The sequence below is a fragment of the Cantharellus anzutake genome (genome assembly GCF_015039405.1).
Source record: "Cantharellus anzutake strain C23 chromosome Unknown EI90scaffold_36, whole genome shotgun sequence".
NCBI lineage: Eukaryota > Fungi > Basidiomycota > Agaricomycetes > Cantharellales > Hydnaceae > Cantharellus > Cantharellus anzutake.
This window is the reverse complement of record NW_024066986.1, coordinates 449,541-467,078: the sequence shown is the minus strand read 5'-3', so window position 1 is coordinate 467,078 and position 17,538 is coordinate 449,541. Positions and strand designations below refer to the sequence as shown.

General features: G+C 48.8%; 7 protein-coding genes across 7 annotated transcripts; 3 read left to right on the top strand and 4 right to left on the bottom strand.

The window, feature by feature from the left end:
* Positions 1 to 992: 992 nt before the first annotated feature.
* Positions 993 to 2,704, bottom strand: EI90DRAFT_3146156 (glycoside hydrolase superfamily; the record flags this gene model as incomplete). Its single annotated transcript, XM_039065386.1, has 10 exons — positions 993 to 1,086; positions 1,160 to 1,433; positions 1,512 to 1,633; positions 1,698 to 1,732; positions 1,800 to 1,821; positions 1,878 to 1,952; positions 2,032 to 2,058; positions 2,133 to 2,309; positions 2,380 to 2,466; positions 2,577 to 2,704. The coding sequence occupies 10 exons, from the start codon at positions 2,702 to 2,704 to the stop codon at positions 993 to 995; spliced, it is 1,041 nt and encodes a 346-aa protein (XP_038914213.1).
* Positions 2,705 to 3,594: 890 nt separating this feature from the next.
* On the bottom strand, positions 3,595 to 4,679 carry EI90DRAFT_3146155 (S-adenosyl-L-methionine-dependent methyltransferase; the record flags this gene model as incomplete). Its single annotated transcript, XM_039065385.1, has 5 exons — positions 3,595 to 3,730; positions 3,768 to 3,937; positions 4,005 to 4,143; positions 4,203 to 4,243; positions 4,314 to 4,679. 5 exons carry the CDS (start codon positions 4,677 to 4,679, stop codon positions 3,595 to 3,597), a joined length of 852 nt encoding a protein of 283 aa, XP_038914212.1.
* A 293-nt stretch (positions 4,680 to 4,972) lies between these two features.
* Positions 4,973 to 7,931, top strand: EI90DRAFT_3146154 (uncharacterized protein; the record flags this gene model as incomplete). Its single annotated transcript, XM_039065384.1, has 9 exons — positions 4,973 to 4,992; positions 6,206 to 6,225; positions 6,499 to 6,906; positions 6,972 to 7,064; positions 7,146 to 7,170; positions 7,236 to 7,356; positions 7,434 to 7,498; positions 7,554 to 7,740; positions 7,797 to 7,931. The coding sequence occupies 9 exons, from the start codon at positions 4,973 to 4,975 to the stop codon at positions 7,929 to 7,931; spliced, it is 1,074 nt and encodes a 357-aa protein (XP_038914211.1).
* A 3,242-nt stretch (positions 7,932 to 11,173) lies between these two features.
* EI90DRAFT_3065059 (uncharacterized protein) lies at positions 11,174 to 14,071 on the top strand. Its single transcript, XM_039060849.1, has 3 exons — positions 11,174 to 12,094; positions 12,171 to 12,310; positions 12,369 to 14,071. The coding sequence occupies exons 1-3, from the start codon at positions 11,428 to 11,430 to the stop codon at positions 13,818 to 13,820; spliced, it is 2,259 nt and encodes a 752-aa protein (XP_038914210.1). The 5' UTR covers positions 11,174 to 11,427; the 3' UTR covers positions 13,821 to 14,071.
* A 220-nt stretch (positions 14,072 to 14,291) lies between these two features.
* Positions 14,292 to 15,498, bottom strand: EI90DRAFT_1570349 (uncharacterized protein). The gene has a single exon (XM_039051915.1). It carries the CDS (start codon positions 15,396 to 15,398, stop codon positions 14,763 to 14,765), a length of 636 nt encoding a protein of 211 aa, XP_038914209.1. The 5' UTR covers positions 15,399 to 15,498; the 3' UTR covers positions 14,292 to 14,762.
* A 295-nt stretch (positions 15,499 to 15,793) lies between these two features.
* EI90DRAFT_3126176 (uncharacterized protein) lies at positions 15,794 to 16,093 on the bottom strand (the record flags this gene model as incomplete). Its single annotated transcript, XM_039063897.1, has 2 exons — positions 15,794 to 15,937; positions 15,998 to 16,093. The coding sequence occupies 2 exons, from the start codon at positions 16,091 to 16,093 to the stop codon at positions 15,794 to 15,796; spliced, it is 240 nt and encodes a 79-aa protein (XP_038914208.1).
* A 73-nt stretch (positions 16,094 to 16,166) lies between these two features.
* On the top strand, positions 16,167 to 17,376 carry EI90DRAFT_3065052 (putative H+-transporting two-sector ATPase chain b precursor, mitochondrial). Its single transcript, XM_039060848.1, has 7 exons — positions 16,167 to 16,247; positions 16,317 to 16,374; positions 16,443 to 16,462; positions 16,517 to 16,755; positions 16,815 to 16,940; positions 16,996 to 17,218; positions 17,279 to 17,376. Exons 1-7 carry the CDS (start codon positions 16,214 to 16,216, stop codon positions 17,302 to 17,304), a joined length of 726 nt encoding a protein of 241 aa, XP_038914207.1. The 5' UTR covers positions 16,167 to 16,213; the 3' UTR covers positions 17,305 to 17,376.
* Positions 17,377 to 17,538: the final 162 nt, after the last annotated feature.

Below are 17,538 nucleotides of genomic sequence, written 5' to 3'. Positions count from 1 at the left end.
GGACAAATGCTGCACAGTGTCCTGTAAGTGGTGATTCACAGTGAGGGCGAGGCACTAGTATATTCCACTGCTGGAACACTATACATAAATGGTTCCAATGCGGCATCGTGAACGACGTCGAGAAGTCAAAGTCCACAGTGATCAAGACAAGACGAGAGCGATTGTTGGGGGTGTTGTGTACATAGATGAGTGAAGACGACGTATAAGTTTTCCGGGCAAGAAACGCCACCAATGTGCGGTGAGTAGAGAGAAAAAGGCAATCATCTGGGTGTCGCTGGGGCGGGGTTTTTGCTTCTAACGCAGTGTGTAGTGTGTGTGTGTGTGTGTTCACCGAGTTTGTGGTATGCAAGAGGTAAGCAGTCTTTAGAACGGACGGGTTTGCAACGTCGTGTGTCGGATCTGGAGTAACTTGCCGGTTCGTGAATAAGAGGTTTGTTTCCGGAGCGACGTCATTACGACAAAAAAAATTGTCGTGATATATAAAGCCAGCTACGAGCGTGGAGCCAATGAAGTCGAGGGGCTTCGATCGCAAACTCACTCCCCAACTTTGTTTATGTCGAGGAACTTGCTCCACTAGAAATTAGCATTCTGTTTGCCAATCGCCTTAGCTAGTACTCCAACGGTGCATCCAAGGTATCGCAAGTGATTCGCACTTCCTTATATACATAAGTCATTACAAATGTCGAACACTAGACAACTCTACACACCAACTAACGCAATACAATCGATATCTCATCTCCCATGATCTGTTATCATCGATTCGTCGTCATTTATCATTATCATCATCTCCCCCCTCCCTCCCCTTCCCACACCCTTGATCGCCGTCTTTTTCCAGTCTATTCCAACCTTGATGCACAAGGAGGGTCACTCGGGATTGAAGGAAGTGTAAACGAAAAAAAAAACCCCAGGGGAAATAAGTTGTCCGTGAAAAGGAAAAAAAATTGCAAGTCGTTCACACAAAAAACGGTGATTGGATGAAAGCGTTCGATCGATCAGCAAGCAGTTCTAGGCGCAAAAGTCCACTTCGGTAGTCCATTCGAGTCTATGAGACCCCACCCAGTAAGCATATCGTCAGACCATATTTGCCTTTTCATATATGGCGTCAGTATAAAGCAACATGTCGGAGGGGGGGGGGGGGGATCGGCTCATTAATGCGTACCAGAACCAGCCAATGCCACCATTCGGACCGAGAACTTTCATTTCCTCGCACTTGCTATCCAGCAGATCAGCATACGCTTTCGACGACTGAACGTTCGCAACGGCCTTCTTCGAATTTGCAGGCCAGACTTTTGTATTCGTTGGCCAGCCCGTTTGAGTGAGGACCACTTTCTTAGTCCCGCCCGTCTGATGTACCAACGTCGATATGGAACCATTGAGAGAAGGCCAAGCATTATCACCCGTCGTCGCCGTCTTGTCGAAGAATGGCAGTTCGTCTGAGAGTGTTGAGTTTTCAGTGTCAGTTGTTCCGTTTGTATGATATTCACTTTTTAGTAAAAAGCGTAATCACTCACTGATATGAAGCATGTCGATTGCATTGAGTACGGGTGCCGGGTTGCCTTGGACGGTGTACCCAAATGGCATTTCCGATATAGAGACGTTGACTCCATACGAATGGACCGCGTTTTGGACATACCTTTGAAACAACGGGGTTGATCAGAGATATATTAAATCAAACGCCAGGAAGAGTAGAGCCGTACTTTACTTGGGCAGCCAGTGCAGTCGGGGACAGAACCTACATGTTGATTTCAACAATTAAACTGATTGTTGTAGGGGCGGGGGCGCTAACTAGCCACACGTACTTGATCAAACAAAGGTTCGGAGCTACGAGAAGGCATTCTTAGCATGTAAGAAGAATACCATGTTGAACTTGTACTAACCCAACGTCAATGGAACGGATGACATATGGCGCAAGTGGATTTGTCTTGACTGTCTTAATAAGAGAGTCGCGCCGGCTGAATTAATTAATTATTCACGCCGATAAGTTATATCTTGTGCGCGCGCGCAATGAAGACAGTGACAGCTTTTGCTTGCCTTTGCCACTGATTGCCACCGTTAAAGCTGAGAGGAGACGAGAAGTTAGCGCGCGGGGTGCGGGGAACAGAATGCTGTCTGGTCTCCTCCCGCACACGTACCCAAACCATATCAATGCGTAAACGCCTATTCCTGCATTGTAAGCCGCAGAAATGATAATGTCCATGAAGCCCGCATTATCGCAAGATGCGTACAGGCGCACGTAACGAGCGCCGAACATGTATCTCATCAATTTGAAATCAGACTGTATCTGCGTCTTGCTCATACAGGTGTCCACCCTTGATTAAGACAGAATTTGGAGGTGAGGCGGCGAAAGAAACAAAATAGCTGGTATATGTTAGTACTCACTCGTAGGAGAAACCGAAGAATCCTTGCTCTAAAGTGGGAGAACACCACCAATCTGAAGGTTTCTGGGTTGGAGTCCCTGAAGGTGGACTGAAATCCAAAGCGGGGAAACAACCACTTTTGAGAGCGGAAGCCAAGCGTCGAAGGGCGCGCGCATCAATAAGACGCGATATTGACCAATAATGAATATTGAGACTTACCTGGGACCATCTCTTGGGATTAGGCGCTTGGGTACCAAGGAGCGCGCAGGTGCGGCTTGAATGGTCGTGCAGGCGACAATGAATACCCAACCCATCAACAACGTTTTCCACGATGCGATCGAACCCATCTTGGCGGGAAATCGAAAGAGGAACGGAAGAAGGGGGGGGTTACTGAGGGAGAGAGGGTCGTGCGGGTATAGACAATACGGGCATTTTTAACTAGTTGGATTTCGGTTTACGTGTTAACGAACACAATTGAGCAAGACTTGTTGGTATTGAAATGGGCTTTTTTGCTTTGTTGAAAGCAGCAAAAGTCTCAATGATAAGATATGGTCCCGTGAGGCGGAACATGTTACTATAATAGGATGTTCCGCTGAGATCAAAGCTGTGCCTAGGGTCAATTGAATGGGGTGTTAGAACTGAAATTCTGAGGAGAACTGCAAATGGATCAGGTGAGACTAGAATCTTGGAGGATTTTACTTAGGGAATGCTGTGCAAACAAACTTACGCGCTTAGACAGAAGGGGTAACTCATGACGTCTTAAGGATAAGCCCGCAGATCCGGCAAATTCCATAAATATAAATCAATGTCCCTTATTCGGGACTCGAAGGTTAATGAAGATTCCCTCCAATCACGGATCGCTATCTCCGAGGCAACAGCGCGCGCTTCCTTGACTTTCAACGTCAGTGCTTAACATCTTTGCCACTCATTGTACTCATAGACACTAACCATACTTGCTATTCAGTATTCAGGGGGGAGGGAGGCGTGGAGGTGCAGCCACATCAGTGAAAAAGCTCTCCTGTCATCATCAAGGACTCCTGGGTTAGGTAATCTCGTTGAGCGAATCAAAGCACTTCTTGCAATTCAATTCAATTTGAAATGTGAAAAACGAGGCCTGCGATAAATCGATTTATCGATTTAGCGGGGGGGGCCCCTTGTTGCACACCCAAAGCTGCCAGCCGCAACCGCTACAACACTAAAAATAGTGACCAAAAAATTTAAAAACAGAAATATATGTTCATGCCGGTTTTCGAGCCCAAAATAGATAGTTGCACTCAAATGCACCACGTATAGTGGGAAGAGATGCAAGCGGTTCAATCGTCCACGTCCCTACCAACGGGTTGTAATGAATCTGTCGCACTTCTGCCTCCTTCCTCGTTGGCATGCCGTCATAATATCCGAGAAACCCACGCTATCTCAGGACGCGAGAAGAATTCGACCAACTCGGATGATTTCACAAACTTGGAATAGTTGTGTGTCCCAGAATGGACGAGACCTAAGGCTTGTTCGGCCATAAATATGGTTAGAAAGTATGATAGGGGTGTTCGAGAGATGGTTGATAGGAAGAGGTGTCCTCCTGGCTGCCCATGCAAAATAATCATCAGAACCACAAGTCACTGAAAATTATCGGTGGCCATCATCCCCCACCTTCACCAGCTTGACACAGTTGACGAGGAAGTCGTAGGGATTCTCCACGTGCTCTAGTACCTCCATGGAAAACACTGCATCATACTCCAGCGCCTCGGCAACGATGGATTCAGCAGTCCCATGAATATACCTCAGGTTTCTCGACAGAGCAGGGTCTTTGGCGGCATGAGTCTCGCCACGTTGATGTTCGATCGAGACGCATCGATCCCGGTAGTTTTAGCACCCAAGCGCGCCAAACTCTTCAAGAGGAGAGGGAAGGGACAGGGGGTCAGTTTGCACAGCTTATCGACTCAATTGCTTGCAACTGACCTCGGATAACAAACCACCTCCACTGCCTATATCCAATACCTCCATACCTTCAAGTAAGAGTTGCTTACCCACCGTTCGAGGCGATGCATCCAAACCGGCCGCCGTAGCCTCCTCGTCAAAGCATTGACTTAGCTTGTCCCGAATGAAGCTCATACGTGCTGGGTTCATTCGATGCAACATGGCAAACTCTCCTCGTTCGTCCCACCATTGTGACGAAAGACGGGAGAAGAACTTGACTTCGTCTGGATTGATGCTCGAAGCAGAAGTAGTATACGACCGCCGAGAACATGAGCTGAGATGATGATGATTCCTCAGAACAACAACGCCATTTCGAAAGACATGAATATTGTGGAGTGACCTGTTCATCAGACCGTGAGATGTGCTGCTTCGGCCAACTCCGGCATAACGAACATGACGTTCCTCATGTAGAATGATCCCATACAAGGTAAAAGTGGAAGAAGAAGAAACAGAGGGAGCAAATAGAGAACGAACAACCGATGAAACCCTGTTCGTTGGAACTTGACTTGGTTCGGATTTTATGCGCAAAAAAGTGGCTTCACCATCGAGACTACAATGAGCCCGCGGGGTACAACAGAATATTCTCCCCCTCCACCATCGAGACGATCAATTCGGCCAAGTACTATTACTGCTGTATTCCGATGCCGCACCGGCTTACTATGTACATATGTATGATTTTAAAAATAAACAAAAAGCAGTCATCCTGAGGCAAGGTAAGGGAAGTTCAAGGGATCGAAGGCGGCAAGCAGAAGAAAGAAAAAAAATACGGCAAGCCGTTTTCAGAACAGAAAAGAAAAAAAAAAAAATCTGCCGGTTCCGATTTAATATCGGATAAAATTATAAACAGGCTTACATACATATATAATTCTGTCGTATGTATAAGGAACCCCTTATTTGGGTCGTTGTAAATCACTTAAGCGCCAGGCCAGGGTCCTAAAAAAAAAGGGAACTCATCTAGACCCCAACTCCCCCGCCTTTTCGCTATGCAAAAAAAATCGAAAACCGGTAAAAGACTTTTTTCCTTTCTTTCTTTCTTCCTTTTTGGCAAACGGTTGTTATGCAGTGTAATATAATAGAGAAGGAAAAAAAAAGTAAGCTTCGCCAACCGCGTGCAAGGGTTTTTACAAAAGGGTTGATGATGATTGATGTCCCTCCCATCGTTACACCGTAGCGTACGTGAGGGTTTACATGATGGGAATGACTGGTTAATATCGTCGGGTGCGTGCGTAGATGGGGTTTGTGGTGTCTGGGGTGTCTGGGGTGGTGGGTCTGTTTTATTACCCCGTGGCCTCGTTATCACCTGGCAGAGCGGTTGACCCGTACACCGAAGAGTACATGAGGGGATCGTCAATACAAGGTGGGTTACTGGTGTGTAGTGTCGTTACCTTGCTTGCAAGGTCACCTTCGAGTCAGGAATTCGTGGGAATTTTCACTTTCCCACCCTATTCATCCACACGTGCTAGCAGAAATGTATCACATGGTCCCCTTAAAACGTGCTGTTACGCTTTACAGAAGCCATCCAGTGGCTTTCTTTTTCACAGTCCAAAAAGAGTCTGGATTCTACAAAGAGCTTAATGGTAACTCTTCTATTTATCATCCACCACCTGTGTCACGAACCTCTCGGGCTAAGAGCGTGAGAACGGAGCGGAGCAAAGCGAGAAGTCGTGAGATCACGAGAAGCAAGGTCACGGTCACGAGCAAGAAGATCACGAGCAAGAGGCCACAAGATCACGAGATGTCAATTCGACCTGTGTTGACCAGTTGAAGAATCCGTCTTCACTGGTCAACTCCTTAAGATGAAACAAGGGAAACGGACCGAGTCATACAGGTAGTCGCAAAGCTACATGAATTGGGATGGAACTGAAATAAGCAAGACACGTGAGACGTCCGTCAAGTCCGTTCGGAGTTACGGCTTAACCGTAACACCATCTGGGCGGCATTAGTGTGACCGAAAGCGTCACATTTTATTCCCAAGCAAGGTCACGGCGGCGCAGCAGCCCTTCTAGTATAGGTAGTCGTTCAGTCGAGAAATTCGGCCAACTCCGAAGAGTTTGCAGAACAACTTGTCACATGACGACGCTGATTCGATCCATTTCCTGTCGCGCACGACTAGTGCCCAAGACGCCTGCTCGACTGCTGTCACGAGCCTATGTTTCGCCGTTGGCAGAGAGGAAGCCTTTTAGGGCCTTTGTGTTCGAACAACCTGGAAATCCACTTGAATGCGTCAATCTTCGCTCTTTCGCTCCGCTTCCCAACCCAAGGCCTGGTCAAGTGCAGCTGAAGATGCTCATGGCGCCTATCAACCCGTCTGATGTGAACGTCTTGCAAGGTGTATACCCTTTCAAACCTCCTCCCAGAACGGATCTAGGGACGGAGAATGCGTTATACGTCCCTGGGAATGAAGGAGTCGGCGTTGTAGTTGAGGTCGGCAACGGCGTAAACAGCCTCAAGGTTGGAGACCGCGTTGCTTTGGCTATGCCTCAGGCAGGGACGTGGTCGAATTTTTTGAATATCGATGCAGCTAGTCTCATTCCGACCGGCAATCGGGTAACCGACGTTCAAGCTGCTACAATGAGTGTGAGTCTCAATAAGTTATGGCGCGCGCGCGGGGGGGTGCCCATTGAACTTTAACGGAAAAAGGTCAATCCCCCTACGGCTTTGATGTTGCTCCGAAACTTTGCCAACTTTCGGGAGGCGATTTTGTGGTTCAAAACGGGGCGAACAGTGCTGTTGGTATGCTACACGGCTGGCTATATCACACGGATGAGGGTTGAATGAGCCCACCAAGGGCAAGCTGTGATCCAAATTGCAAAGGCATTGGGCTCAGAACTATCAATCTGTTAGAAATAGGTGACGCTGAGATCCTTACTGTCGGTGATCCCGTCCTAACAGTCCAATGATCAGGCCAAATCACGATTCTCTTAAACAGTATCTTCAAGATCTTGGGGGCGATCATGTATTAACTTATGAAGAGCTGGGTGACCCTTCTATAAGGGATAGGGTTAATGGATGGACTCTTGGAAAGGTGTGTGGGGGTTCTCATAATTTTCGTCCTGCATAGAACTTCTAATCTTAACCACCTCCCAAAAATACAAAATTAAGCCCATACGACTCGCTTTGAACTGTGTTTCTGGAAAACACACCACCTCTATGATGCGCTTGGTCGGGTAGGTCATTCCCGGTAATCTTGTGGTTTCCTCGCACCTACACACAGCTCTACAGAAAAGACGCGAATTTGGTTTCATACGGTGCCATGTCAAAACAACCTCTTTCGCTTCCGACTTCGCTTTTCATTTTCAAGAACCTCACCGCCCATGGCTTCATGTTAGGAACATGGTTCCAGCGCCATTCAATGGACGAGAGACGTACAGTTATGCAGGAAATCATAGGGATGCTAGAGAATGGTCAGGTGAAAGTCCTTGCATCCCTTCTTTGCATCGGGATTATAGTGAAACATTCTTCTAGATCAAAGAGCCCGCGTATGAAATATTACCCTTACGTGGCAATGATGTTGAGATCACACGTACCCTACAAAATGTTCTTTCCAAACTGGAAGAGGGTTCTCATGGGAAGAAATTCATCTTACAATTCGTTGATTAACTCAGGTTCATGTGATCTGCATAGTTGTGCTGGCGCTGTGTTCTGATTCTACATTCATAGCATCGAACCTGACGCTTCTGGACTAGTACGTTGCCCTGAGACGCTTGCTGAAGTCCCGTCAGAACCGAACTACGAGCCTTATATCGTTTCTTGACATACTGAATAACCGTGTGCTTCGATCTAAAGATGGTCAGCCTGGACGTGGTACGACGAACTGGCCAATGCTAACTGCCCTCACCTGATTTTGATGAGCGTCCATCACGCGCAAGAGTAATATTAATGTTCCGAAAGGAAGCGTAATAACATGTATACGGATTTGGGGTGTTGGTCTGGTGCTTTCACTCGGTTGAATGTAGCCAAATGAGCGGACACTGCCGAGGCCTCCCCTATATTCTCACCCGCTTGGTGTAGGGATCATTCGTTCCAGCCTCAGTGATGCTGCGTATGACGGTTGAGTTCGAGACCCACCGGGTCGTAACTGCCGCTCGCTAAGACTGGTGTTCACGATCATCATCATCATCATCAACGCAGACTTTTAATGGGTCGAACAGCGTCCCTTGTTGAAGTGTTTTCGAAAGTCCGCGTCCACGTACGCGCCCTGTTGTTGAACTGTGGATTCAGAGGACTGATGTCGGTTAAAGTCTGTTCGGCGTCTTCTCTTTCTTTCGCCTCGGACTTCCCAGCCTCTGTATTAAAAAAAATCTTTTGAAGGCGAAATGTCCTCCCTCCCATCTGGGAATCCAGAACCTAGTCTCGGTTCGATCGGTCAATGTCGCACCTCCATCTCCCCGCTGACACCATTCGACCTCTTCATGCCTAATTCTGCGTGCCAAAAAATTTTTTTTCGCAATGAATATCCAACCAGGCGATGCAAGTTGTGTCCAGGGAACAACCTTATTGTCTTGGAGCTTTGACAGAAAGGCCGAAGAATCCAACGACATCACTAATGGTTTTGATGCGCACGGAGAGTAGCAGTAGTCTTTCCAGGAAAGCTGAGGCCATCTATGGTTCTCTCCACGAAGGGGGGGGGGGGGGGGTTAAAGTATCCACGGCCATCGCATGGAGCACATCATCGCTTACTCGGAAGTTCTGTCCGTGTAGCAGGCCAAATGTCCGCTCTGTTAATGAAAGCCAGCGACGGCTTGATCCGTTCTATTGATCTGATGACCTGAGGGGATTACAATGCACCCTAATTGGTCGGGGTTGTTTTCGATGACTAAGTAGGAGAAACTCGACAGATTCAAACTCCAAGGCCCCCCCTCCTGCGGACGTGAAGGGTGAAGTCAGCACAACACCCTGCACTATTAAAAGGAGTCAATGGCCTTATTGATGTCAACACCCTGACCGGGGTCCCTGTGGCAGTCACCTCTAATATCTCAGTGACTCTTCCCATGTTTGCATTCTTAATGACGGAAAATCAAACAGTGTTGGTTGCCGTGGGATTCAGAAAGGAAAATCATTGGAATCAATTTCGAACTCAGCTATGCAGTCGCGCTCGCTTGATTTGGGCAGAATTACTCCTCTTCAAGATTGTCCCTAGAACTCCGAGCGGCTCTTCCTTCACTGGTGAAGGAGAGTGCCGCCGGCTGGTCAGTGTGAAAGGACGACTGACAAGTCAAGGGTAGAATACGTTGATAAGTCCATTCAGACCTTGCTGTTTAGTCTGCAATAAATCTGGTGCTTTGTCGAACAACTTCACGAAGGTGGGGGCAGCCTTACTCCATGATCTTCAAATCTAATGGCGTTACTCCTCACTGGAATTGCTGCTGGCGTCACCACGTTTTGACTTGGCCTTCATCAAAAAGAAGGCACATCTCGCCCCCTCAAAGAATGAGCTTGGGGTGATAAACGAAATCCCTGTTGAGGATCAACTTGATTAATTTTGGGGTGCTCTTTTTGTTTAATCGACGCGGGAACATCGATGGTGGCTGCAATCTTTGCGCAAGAAGAAACTAGATCGGAAAGTCAGAGACACTATGAATAGCTCTCAGCACGTTTGTCCTTCATATTCTCTACCACTGTCTCAGGTGGAGCAATACCCATCGACACCGGGACCAACCACGATTGATAATGCCATCGGCCGCGATGGGTACGTATCAGCATAGAGCCTGGGCTTACGCCGATTCCGTTGGGTATACCCTCGCTACAGCTTGATGCTCGTTGTTAATTACGCCCCTGCACAACCTGCCTTCTTCGGGTGCCTAAGGCAAAAATAAACGGTTCAGCCGTTAGACCGTGGTTAATGTTTACTTGGTGTCAGTGATCCAGGCGGGGTTAACCCCTTTGGTCTCATCGCCCGCACCAAATGCTTTGAATATGTCTTGCTCTCCTTTGCTTCTATTGATGGGGAAGACATCGACCGAAGCACCAGGAGAAAGAACACAAGGAACCAGACGACACCGAAGCAAGCTGAACATTATCGTGAGAACAACTGGCACGGTGATAACTCATTTCCTCACGTTAGTGGTGCCGAATAATGTTATTGTTATAAAAGTCTCGGGAACAACCAACTCTCTTTCTCTCGGGGGCACCCCTACCCAGACAGCCTAGACTGGCCAGCGAAAGCTACGGTCGGTTACACAAAAAGAAAGAAAGAAAGAAACGATCGCGCGCTTTTAACGAAATAGGCTCTTTCCGGCGGTCAAACCCAAAGGACTAAATGTATCAATTCTTGGATGTGATCTGTCGTTGTACTACGTCGATTCTCATTTTAGAAGGTCTGATGCTGCAATGAAGGTCAGGATCATAATAGTTTTCAGCAGAATTATTTCCCCCATGAGAAAACCAGATGGGAACATCGAACCGAATCCGAAGAATCAAATGCTGGCGGCCGGGGAGCTAGTTGTTGTGTCAACGCGTCGCTCTTCTGGACGTGCATCCTGCTCAGCTTCTGGATCCGAGCATATCAGCATCATACGGGTTCCTTAAAACGCATCCTGATCCCTCTAGGCGAAATTGTCTGTTGCTGGGTTCCGCAGCTTGAATCAGAGGTGTTGTAGGGATTCGGCGAAGGATCCGAATCATAGTCAATGCGTGGTTTTGTGCCTTTGCATAATCTTCTCGCGATGAATGTGCTTGATGCGAGTCTCTAGATTGGAGCACCAAAGAGCACGAGCCTCTGCAAGAGGGATTTCTACCCCGTCACTCGGAACAACGGGTGTGTCGATCGAATTTCCGGTAAACGACGACCCATTCCCCGTGGGGCTCGACGCATCATCAAGACGCTGCCTCCTGAAATGTCCATCTACACGATTCCCCCGGAACAACGCGGACTATACCAGAGTGCTGAGCTTTATTCGCGGGTCCGTTAAACAGTGCCAGTAATCTGATAATACTTTTTTCAGAGATCTGCTCCGGAACAACGCGGACCTGGGCTACCTAGCGCGTATAAATCTCAACCAGGAAATGCTGCACCCCATTCCACACTTATACATTTGTTTCTAGACTTTGAGTGTCGAGTCCTTAGACGTCCATATCACCTTCAACGATATACATTATGAAGCCCTCTGCGATTCCGGTGAAAAGACCTTTCCCTGTTGACATCCTCGAAGCCATAGCTGCAGCAGTATTCGACGCAGCTCTTCCTTGCCCCTCTTCTCCGTTGGACCCCCTCTACCTGCCAAACACTGCTAATATGCCGACTTCCTCCCCTTCCGCATTTCCCGCGCCACACTGGTCGGAACCCGTCGCACGCAAGACGCTTGCTAACATGTGTTTAGTTAGCAAGGATTTTTACTATGCAGCTAAACCATGGTTATGGAGACGGATTGAGGTGAACCTTCCCCGTAACTGGCTTCGTTTACTGGATGAGATTTGTGGGGAGGACGAGGAACACACCCCGCCACAAGTCATTCCCACAATCCTTATGCCAGTTTCCACCGACGGTTATCCTCATTTGGTCGTTACTTCTCCCCCATCCTCGCTATCTACGCCTGTTCCGGATAATAATGTTGCAATGTTGAGCACGAAACGTGTTACGCAACTGGCGAACGTTATCACAATGCCCGACAAGGATATGCGTAAACGTACCGTCCCATTGGATTTGCTATCTCCAGGTGTCTCCCGGGATCCTAGCCCCCGAAGGTTGCGTGCACGGTCCCCTGGGCGATGGCGATTTATTCGAGATGTGAATCGGAGGATTCATGCCGAACCCGGATTGTATGGTATGTGCGAGGGATTATAACTACCGAATGATCCGATACTCATTTGAAGTAATTGCACTCTCAACATAATCAACAGTCCCGACTCCAGTGTATTCTCGCCCTGGACGATACGTACGCCACCTTGATTTCAACCACTTTAGGACAATCAGTATGAGGCATTTTGTTGGTGACGGGACGCGATTCGTGACCGAGGCACGCTTGGAGCGTCTGCTCAAGGTACGCCACTCTCAGCGTTGCAGCTGACTCGAACGAACTAGAAACCATTATTCGACAGGAAATGCCTAATCTGCGCGTATTCGGAGCGACGGAGCTGATAGAGAGTGCTGTCAGTGCTAACGTGCTTGCAGAACTGATCCTCCGAGGACTTCCTTATAATGGTGCACCAGTCCGGGGACGTGGCGCGGTGCGACTTAAACATGAGATGGAAGAGGCAGATGATGAAGAGAGACGAGCAGAATACAAGCCCCTAGAAGCTTTAGACTTTTGTGGATGCGCCAGTCCCATCTTCGCCACTTCCCTGCAGCAATTTGTTAAGGAAACCGGACTCGGTTTGTCCTACAAACCAGCCCAACCTAAACGTTTAGCTTCTGGGCATTTTAACGGACATGCCAAGGAGCCTTCCCTGATTCCCGTTCCTCTAAGGACATTCCCTGGCCTCAGGCGCCTCTGTCTAGATGGCGTTGCATCTGTTTCGCCGGATATTCTCTCCGCATTCGTCTGTTCTTTCCCTTCCCTCACCCATCTCGATCTCGCTTCGACTTGTTGCACCCCCACGCTATTACAGGCGCTTGCCGCCACACCTACAATCCGCTTGCACTCACTGTCACTTTCACGTTGTAGTCGGCTCACTTCTGAATCGATTACGGATTTCCTCATCGACGGCGGTGCAGTAACCGAAGGCATCCGGGAGTTAAGTCTTTATGGAGATGCAACTGCTCCGTGCCCATTGACGAGGTGGGACCTCGGCAGGATCGTGACGGAGGCCAAATGTTTTATCCGTGGACAATTAGAGTATCTTGATCTCTCCGGTAGCGCGCTCGATAAAAGTCACCTTGCGGGTTTCTCGCCCCAACCTTCCTTGCGCAGCCTCGGTCTGAACTTTCTTGGTGCGAACATCAGCATGCACGAAGGCACTGAAGGTCGCACTGAAGGTCTGACGCTTGGGGATATTCGCGACTTTTTATTTAATAAAGCTCCAAACGTTGAGATTGTTACGCTCGTTGGAAGTACGCCTGAGTTGACTGGTACTATTCACGATGGGTCACCTCACGCGTCTCCTGCGAAGCTTACAGCTAGCAAAGGAGCCATCTCCATAGCGCTACACTCGCAGCTTCTCCTGCCACTATGTGTCCCGGCGTGCATCTCCAGTGATTCTCCCAATTATTCGCCTCCGGAACCACCAACGAGGTTGCGGGTAGTTGAGCTTTCAGCTTTCACGTTGTCCTGTCTCGGCACAGGAGCGTTTGGATGGAAAATTGTGAAGAGTCGAGGGGGCCGAGCGTGGTATGTGGATTCGACTGCTGTTTGGGCGGATGGCGCCCTGCGTAGGGGTGTGCAAGAGGGGAAGGGCAAGGAAGTCAGGGTGTGTCTGGAGCGGTGGGCTTGCGAGGGTAGTCCCCACGGAGTTGGATGGCATGCAAGGAAGATGGAAGTATTGCATGGGCAGGGTATGTTCGGGAGAGAGGACGGGCTTTATGGCGCCGTCTCCTTTGCGTATGCGGGGTGATTTTATCATTCTCTGTTTTTCCCAACGCTTTCGATCACCTTTCCTCCTCGTCTTCGTCATTTTGACCTAGATTTTCCCTTCCTGCTCTCTGATAGAAAACTCGGTCTGAACACTGTGCAACTAGGCTTGCTCAGTTGTTCTCGTAGAATCTACTAGACGCAGATTCTCCGGTCCCGCTAATATGCGAAGGACCATGCGGGGTACGGCGAGAACATCGTACATGCGTTTTTGTTAGTTAGAAATAATCAAGATATCGCTCTCACATTAGTGAACTGAGGGGGGCGTAAAAGTGTGATATTTATCCTCTTCAAAATTAAGATGAAAGCGATGAAAGCGCCAGAAACGCTATGATCGTCCGAAGGAGAACAAAGCGAGATAAGACTTTATGGCCCACTGGTGGCCGAAGGCCACTCTAAGCGCCCAAATAGCTGTCGAATTTCCAACGATGCTGTCATAGTTAGCGTGCAGTGGTGAGCTGATTCGCAACAAACCCTGAGCAGCTTGCCGAAACGTACGTCACTCAGACAACTCGCGAAAAGTGCCGCGAAGAATGCTTGATGAACTGGGAGATGTACCAGCCCAAATGCTCTCAACCATGACTATGCCAGGTACTTCGTGGAGGATCACGTCATGTGCGTGCGAATAGCCTGAAAGGGTGGGGAGTCAGGTTAATCTCGGCACTTGTCAAGCTGGCACCCAGGCTGGTAGTTCGGGGGGTGTATGTCTTTAGACGAGGCGTCGAAACACTCCTTCCGTGTCCCAATTGTGGGCTCAAGCAGATCATAATGAAAACCTGCACTTGTCGTTGTGCTACTTCTGAACAAAATGGTGCATTCCTGATTATTAAAAGAATACGGTATTCACCACCTTACATTAAGCTCTCGACCCTGACAATCCCGCCCTTAAAAGACCAATGCATGACAACGAATTAGGCCTGAAGTGTTATCCCAAGCATTTGACGGTGAAAGTTGATGTTGCGCTTCGAGATATCCGTTCCACAATAGGCTGGGCGAGATATGTAAAGGTGCACTTCGCGCTTGCGTGGAGCGTGAATGTCGATGTTACGTCAGTCCCTTTTTTTATCGCTTGTGGAGGAACCCGAATGTGAAATCGAGACGCCCACACTTTTTCCTCTATGGGTTCCGGCTTGCTGATCAACACATGACTGTCAAATCCAGGATGGATCCCATACTCAAGGGTTTTTTCCGGATCTAGGGGTGAGGGTGTGGTGTAATGAATCTTGAATTGTCCAAACTTGACTTCGACGCGGGCCTCCTTAGCAAGAAATCGTTTCATATCCGGATTGAATAGCGCTTCAGCATCCAGAGCAATGAAGCCTTCGAAATCCGCATATCTAGTGGGGGCTTCAACATTGATCAGCCGTCCAAGTGAAAGAGTGACATACTCCCGAGAGTAAACCTCAACATGGTCATGTTTGAAGAATATGTCCAGATCTCCAAGTTTGACATACGCACTCATCCGACAACGACTGCGAAAGGGAGTGGGGGAACCTCTGAACGCTTGTCTCAAGACAATTAAATAAACGGTGAGCACGTGCTGTAACGCGGTCTTTGACATAACTCACAGATCCCGCAATGCCTGTCGCAACGAGATATTGGTTGGGTTGGGAGAGGAGCAATTAGGCCCGGTGGACAAGAGCCGGGAGTCGCTCGTGCGCGCGCATCTATAATCTCACGTGAGAAGGCGATGCAGCCGCTATTAGCAATTCCAATCTGAAAGCTGACCAGGCTATGGATAGCAGTGGCAGCAGGCGCGACTAAACTTGTCCTGAAAACACTTGGTTCATCTGGGAATAAAAAGGTACAAAATGAGCCAATGATCATGTTACTACTGCCATTGGTATCATAAGCAGTGGCGCATGCGGGAGAGCTGTTGAGGGAGTAAATATGAAGACGGGGAGACGAGCGGATGGTTGGATGTCGAGGCGCCGGAGGATTTGAGGGCCAGTTGGTTTAACGGGATGAGTCGGACGACACCACTTCCTGAACGGCCGAGTATCTTTGGCTTTTGAGGAGTGACTGCTGAAGTTCTTCTTCTCGGGCAGCCCGCTTTGCAGCCTGACGGGCTTCATCACGCAGGACACCCTTGTACATTGCCTAGATGTCGGGGCGTCTTAAGCTTGCACTGGCAGTTCCGTTGAATGGCACCAAACTCACATCACGCTCGGCTTTTTGGTTAGCATGCACAAACCATACGGTGAAGGAAGAGAATAAGATGGCAGTACCAAGGGTGAATTTGGCTCTCGTGGACATGACGTTGTGGAATGAAGACCCTCAAGCCAAGAACCACAGCGGTTCCGGACGATTTCTTTGCAAATGCGGGTGACCGGAAGTTCCCGCGTGTGGCAAGACTCGGTTCTCGCACTTTTCCCAATGCGCATCGCTGCCCAGAATTTGAAGGCCGCTGGTGGGTCCCACCTACTTACGGAATCGATTCTATGGGTTGTACTGATGGGTCCCTTTGCTGTCCCTGTAGGCCATCTCGTCCGTCCACGGCTGGCTGCCACGGTCCCACGCTTGGTCGCAGTTCAGTCGTGCGTAGTAGTGCTCATCCTTGGAACTAGTATCAGGGATTATTAACCATCGTCACCTCTTCTTTTAGGTCCCGTGGACTTGCCGATTGTATTTGCTTTCAAGCTTGACCTAATCGTGGTGTTTGTCTGACAGTTGTTCCAGCGCGACCTCCACCAACAGAAAAGGCGAATGCTATCCTCGACTCAATTCCAGGTAATTCCCTTGTGAGCAAGACCGGGACCGTAATACTTGGGACCGGTGCCGTTGCGACAGCTATTTCGCAAGAGCTCTATGTGGCCACGGACGAGACGGTGCTTCTCATTGGTACCCTTGCAGTATTCACTTTCATTGTTCGAGCCATGCGCGAGCCCTACAAGGAATGGGCTGAGGCTAATATTAATGTGAGGTATAAGCTCTCTTGGCACCTTCCGCCCTTCTAATTTCTGCCGTTGCTTCATAGCGTATCAAAGACATCCTCGAGTCGACAAGGGCCGAGCACACCAGAGCTGTCACAGAACGTATTGACTCTGTAAAACAGATGAAGGACGTTGTCGATGTTACCAAGGCTCTTTTTGCCGTTTCAAAAGTTCGTTAGCTTCGTATGGCTAATGTGCAGGTCCTGAGCGTGTTCATTTTTGCAGGAGACTGCTAAACTTGAGTCTGAAGCTTTTGTCTTGAAGCAGCAAGTTGCTCTTGCTGCCGAGCTCAAGGCGATTTTAGACTCTTGGGCCCGCTACGAACAACAGATCAAGGAGAGCGAACAAGCCGAGCTCACTAAGACTGTCATTGACAAGGTCCTTAAGGCACTTCAGGACGAGAAGGCCCAGAAGGATATTCTACTTGGCGCCGTTGCCGAGATCGAGCGTGAGTGCTTGTGAACTTTTCCAGCGTTCCGGCGACTGATAAGTTCTCTGTATGCTCCAGAACTCGTCAAGAATAAGAAAATTTGACAGCGTTCTATTCATGCTTTTCACAATGTATTGCATAGAGAAATGAATGCTATCTATTCGCCATCTCGACAATGATCCAAGGCACCTCGATCTGACACTAATCGCATGCCACCATTTGGATGGGACTCACTCCCGAGTCCCTTGGAACATTTCTAATGGCGACTAAATTTCAAGTTAGTGTGAACATTGAGCGCAGCTTATTCCTGACGAGTAATCCCGGGCCTCCCATCCCAT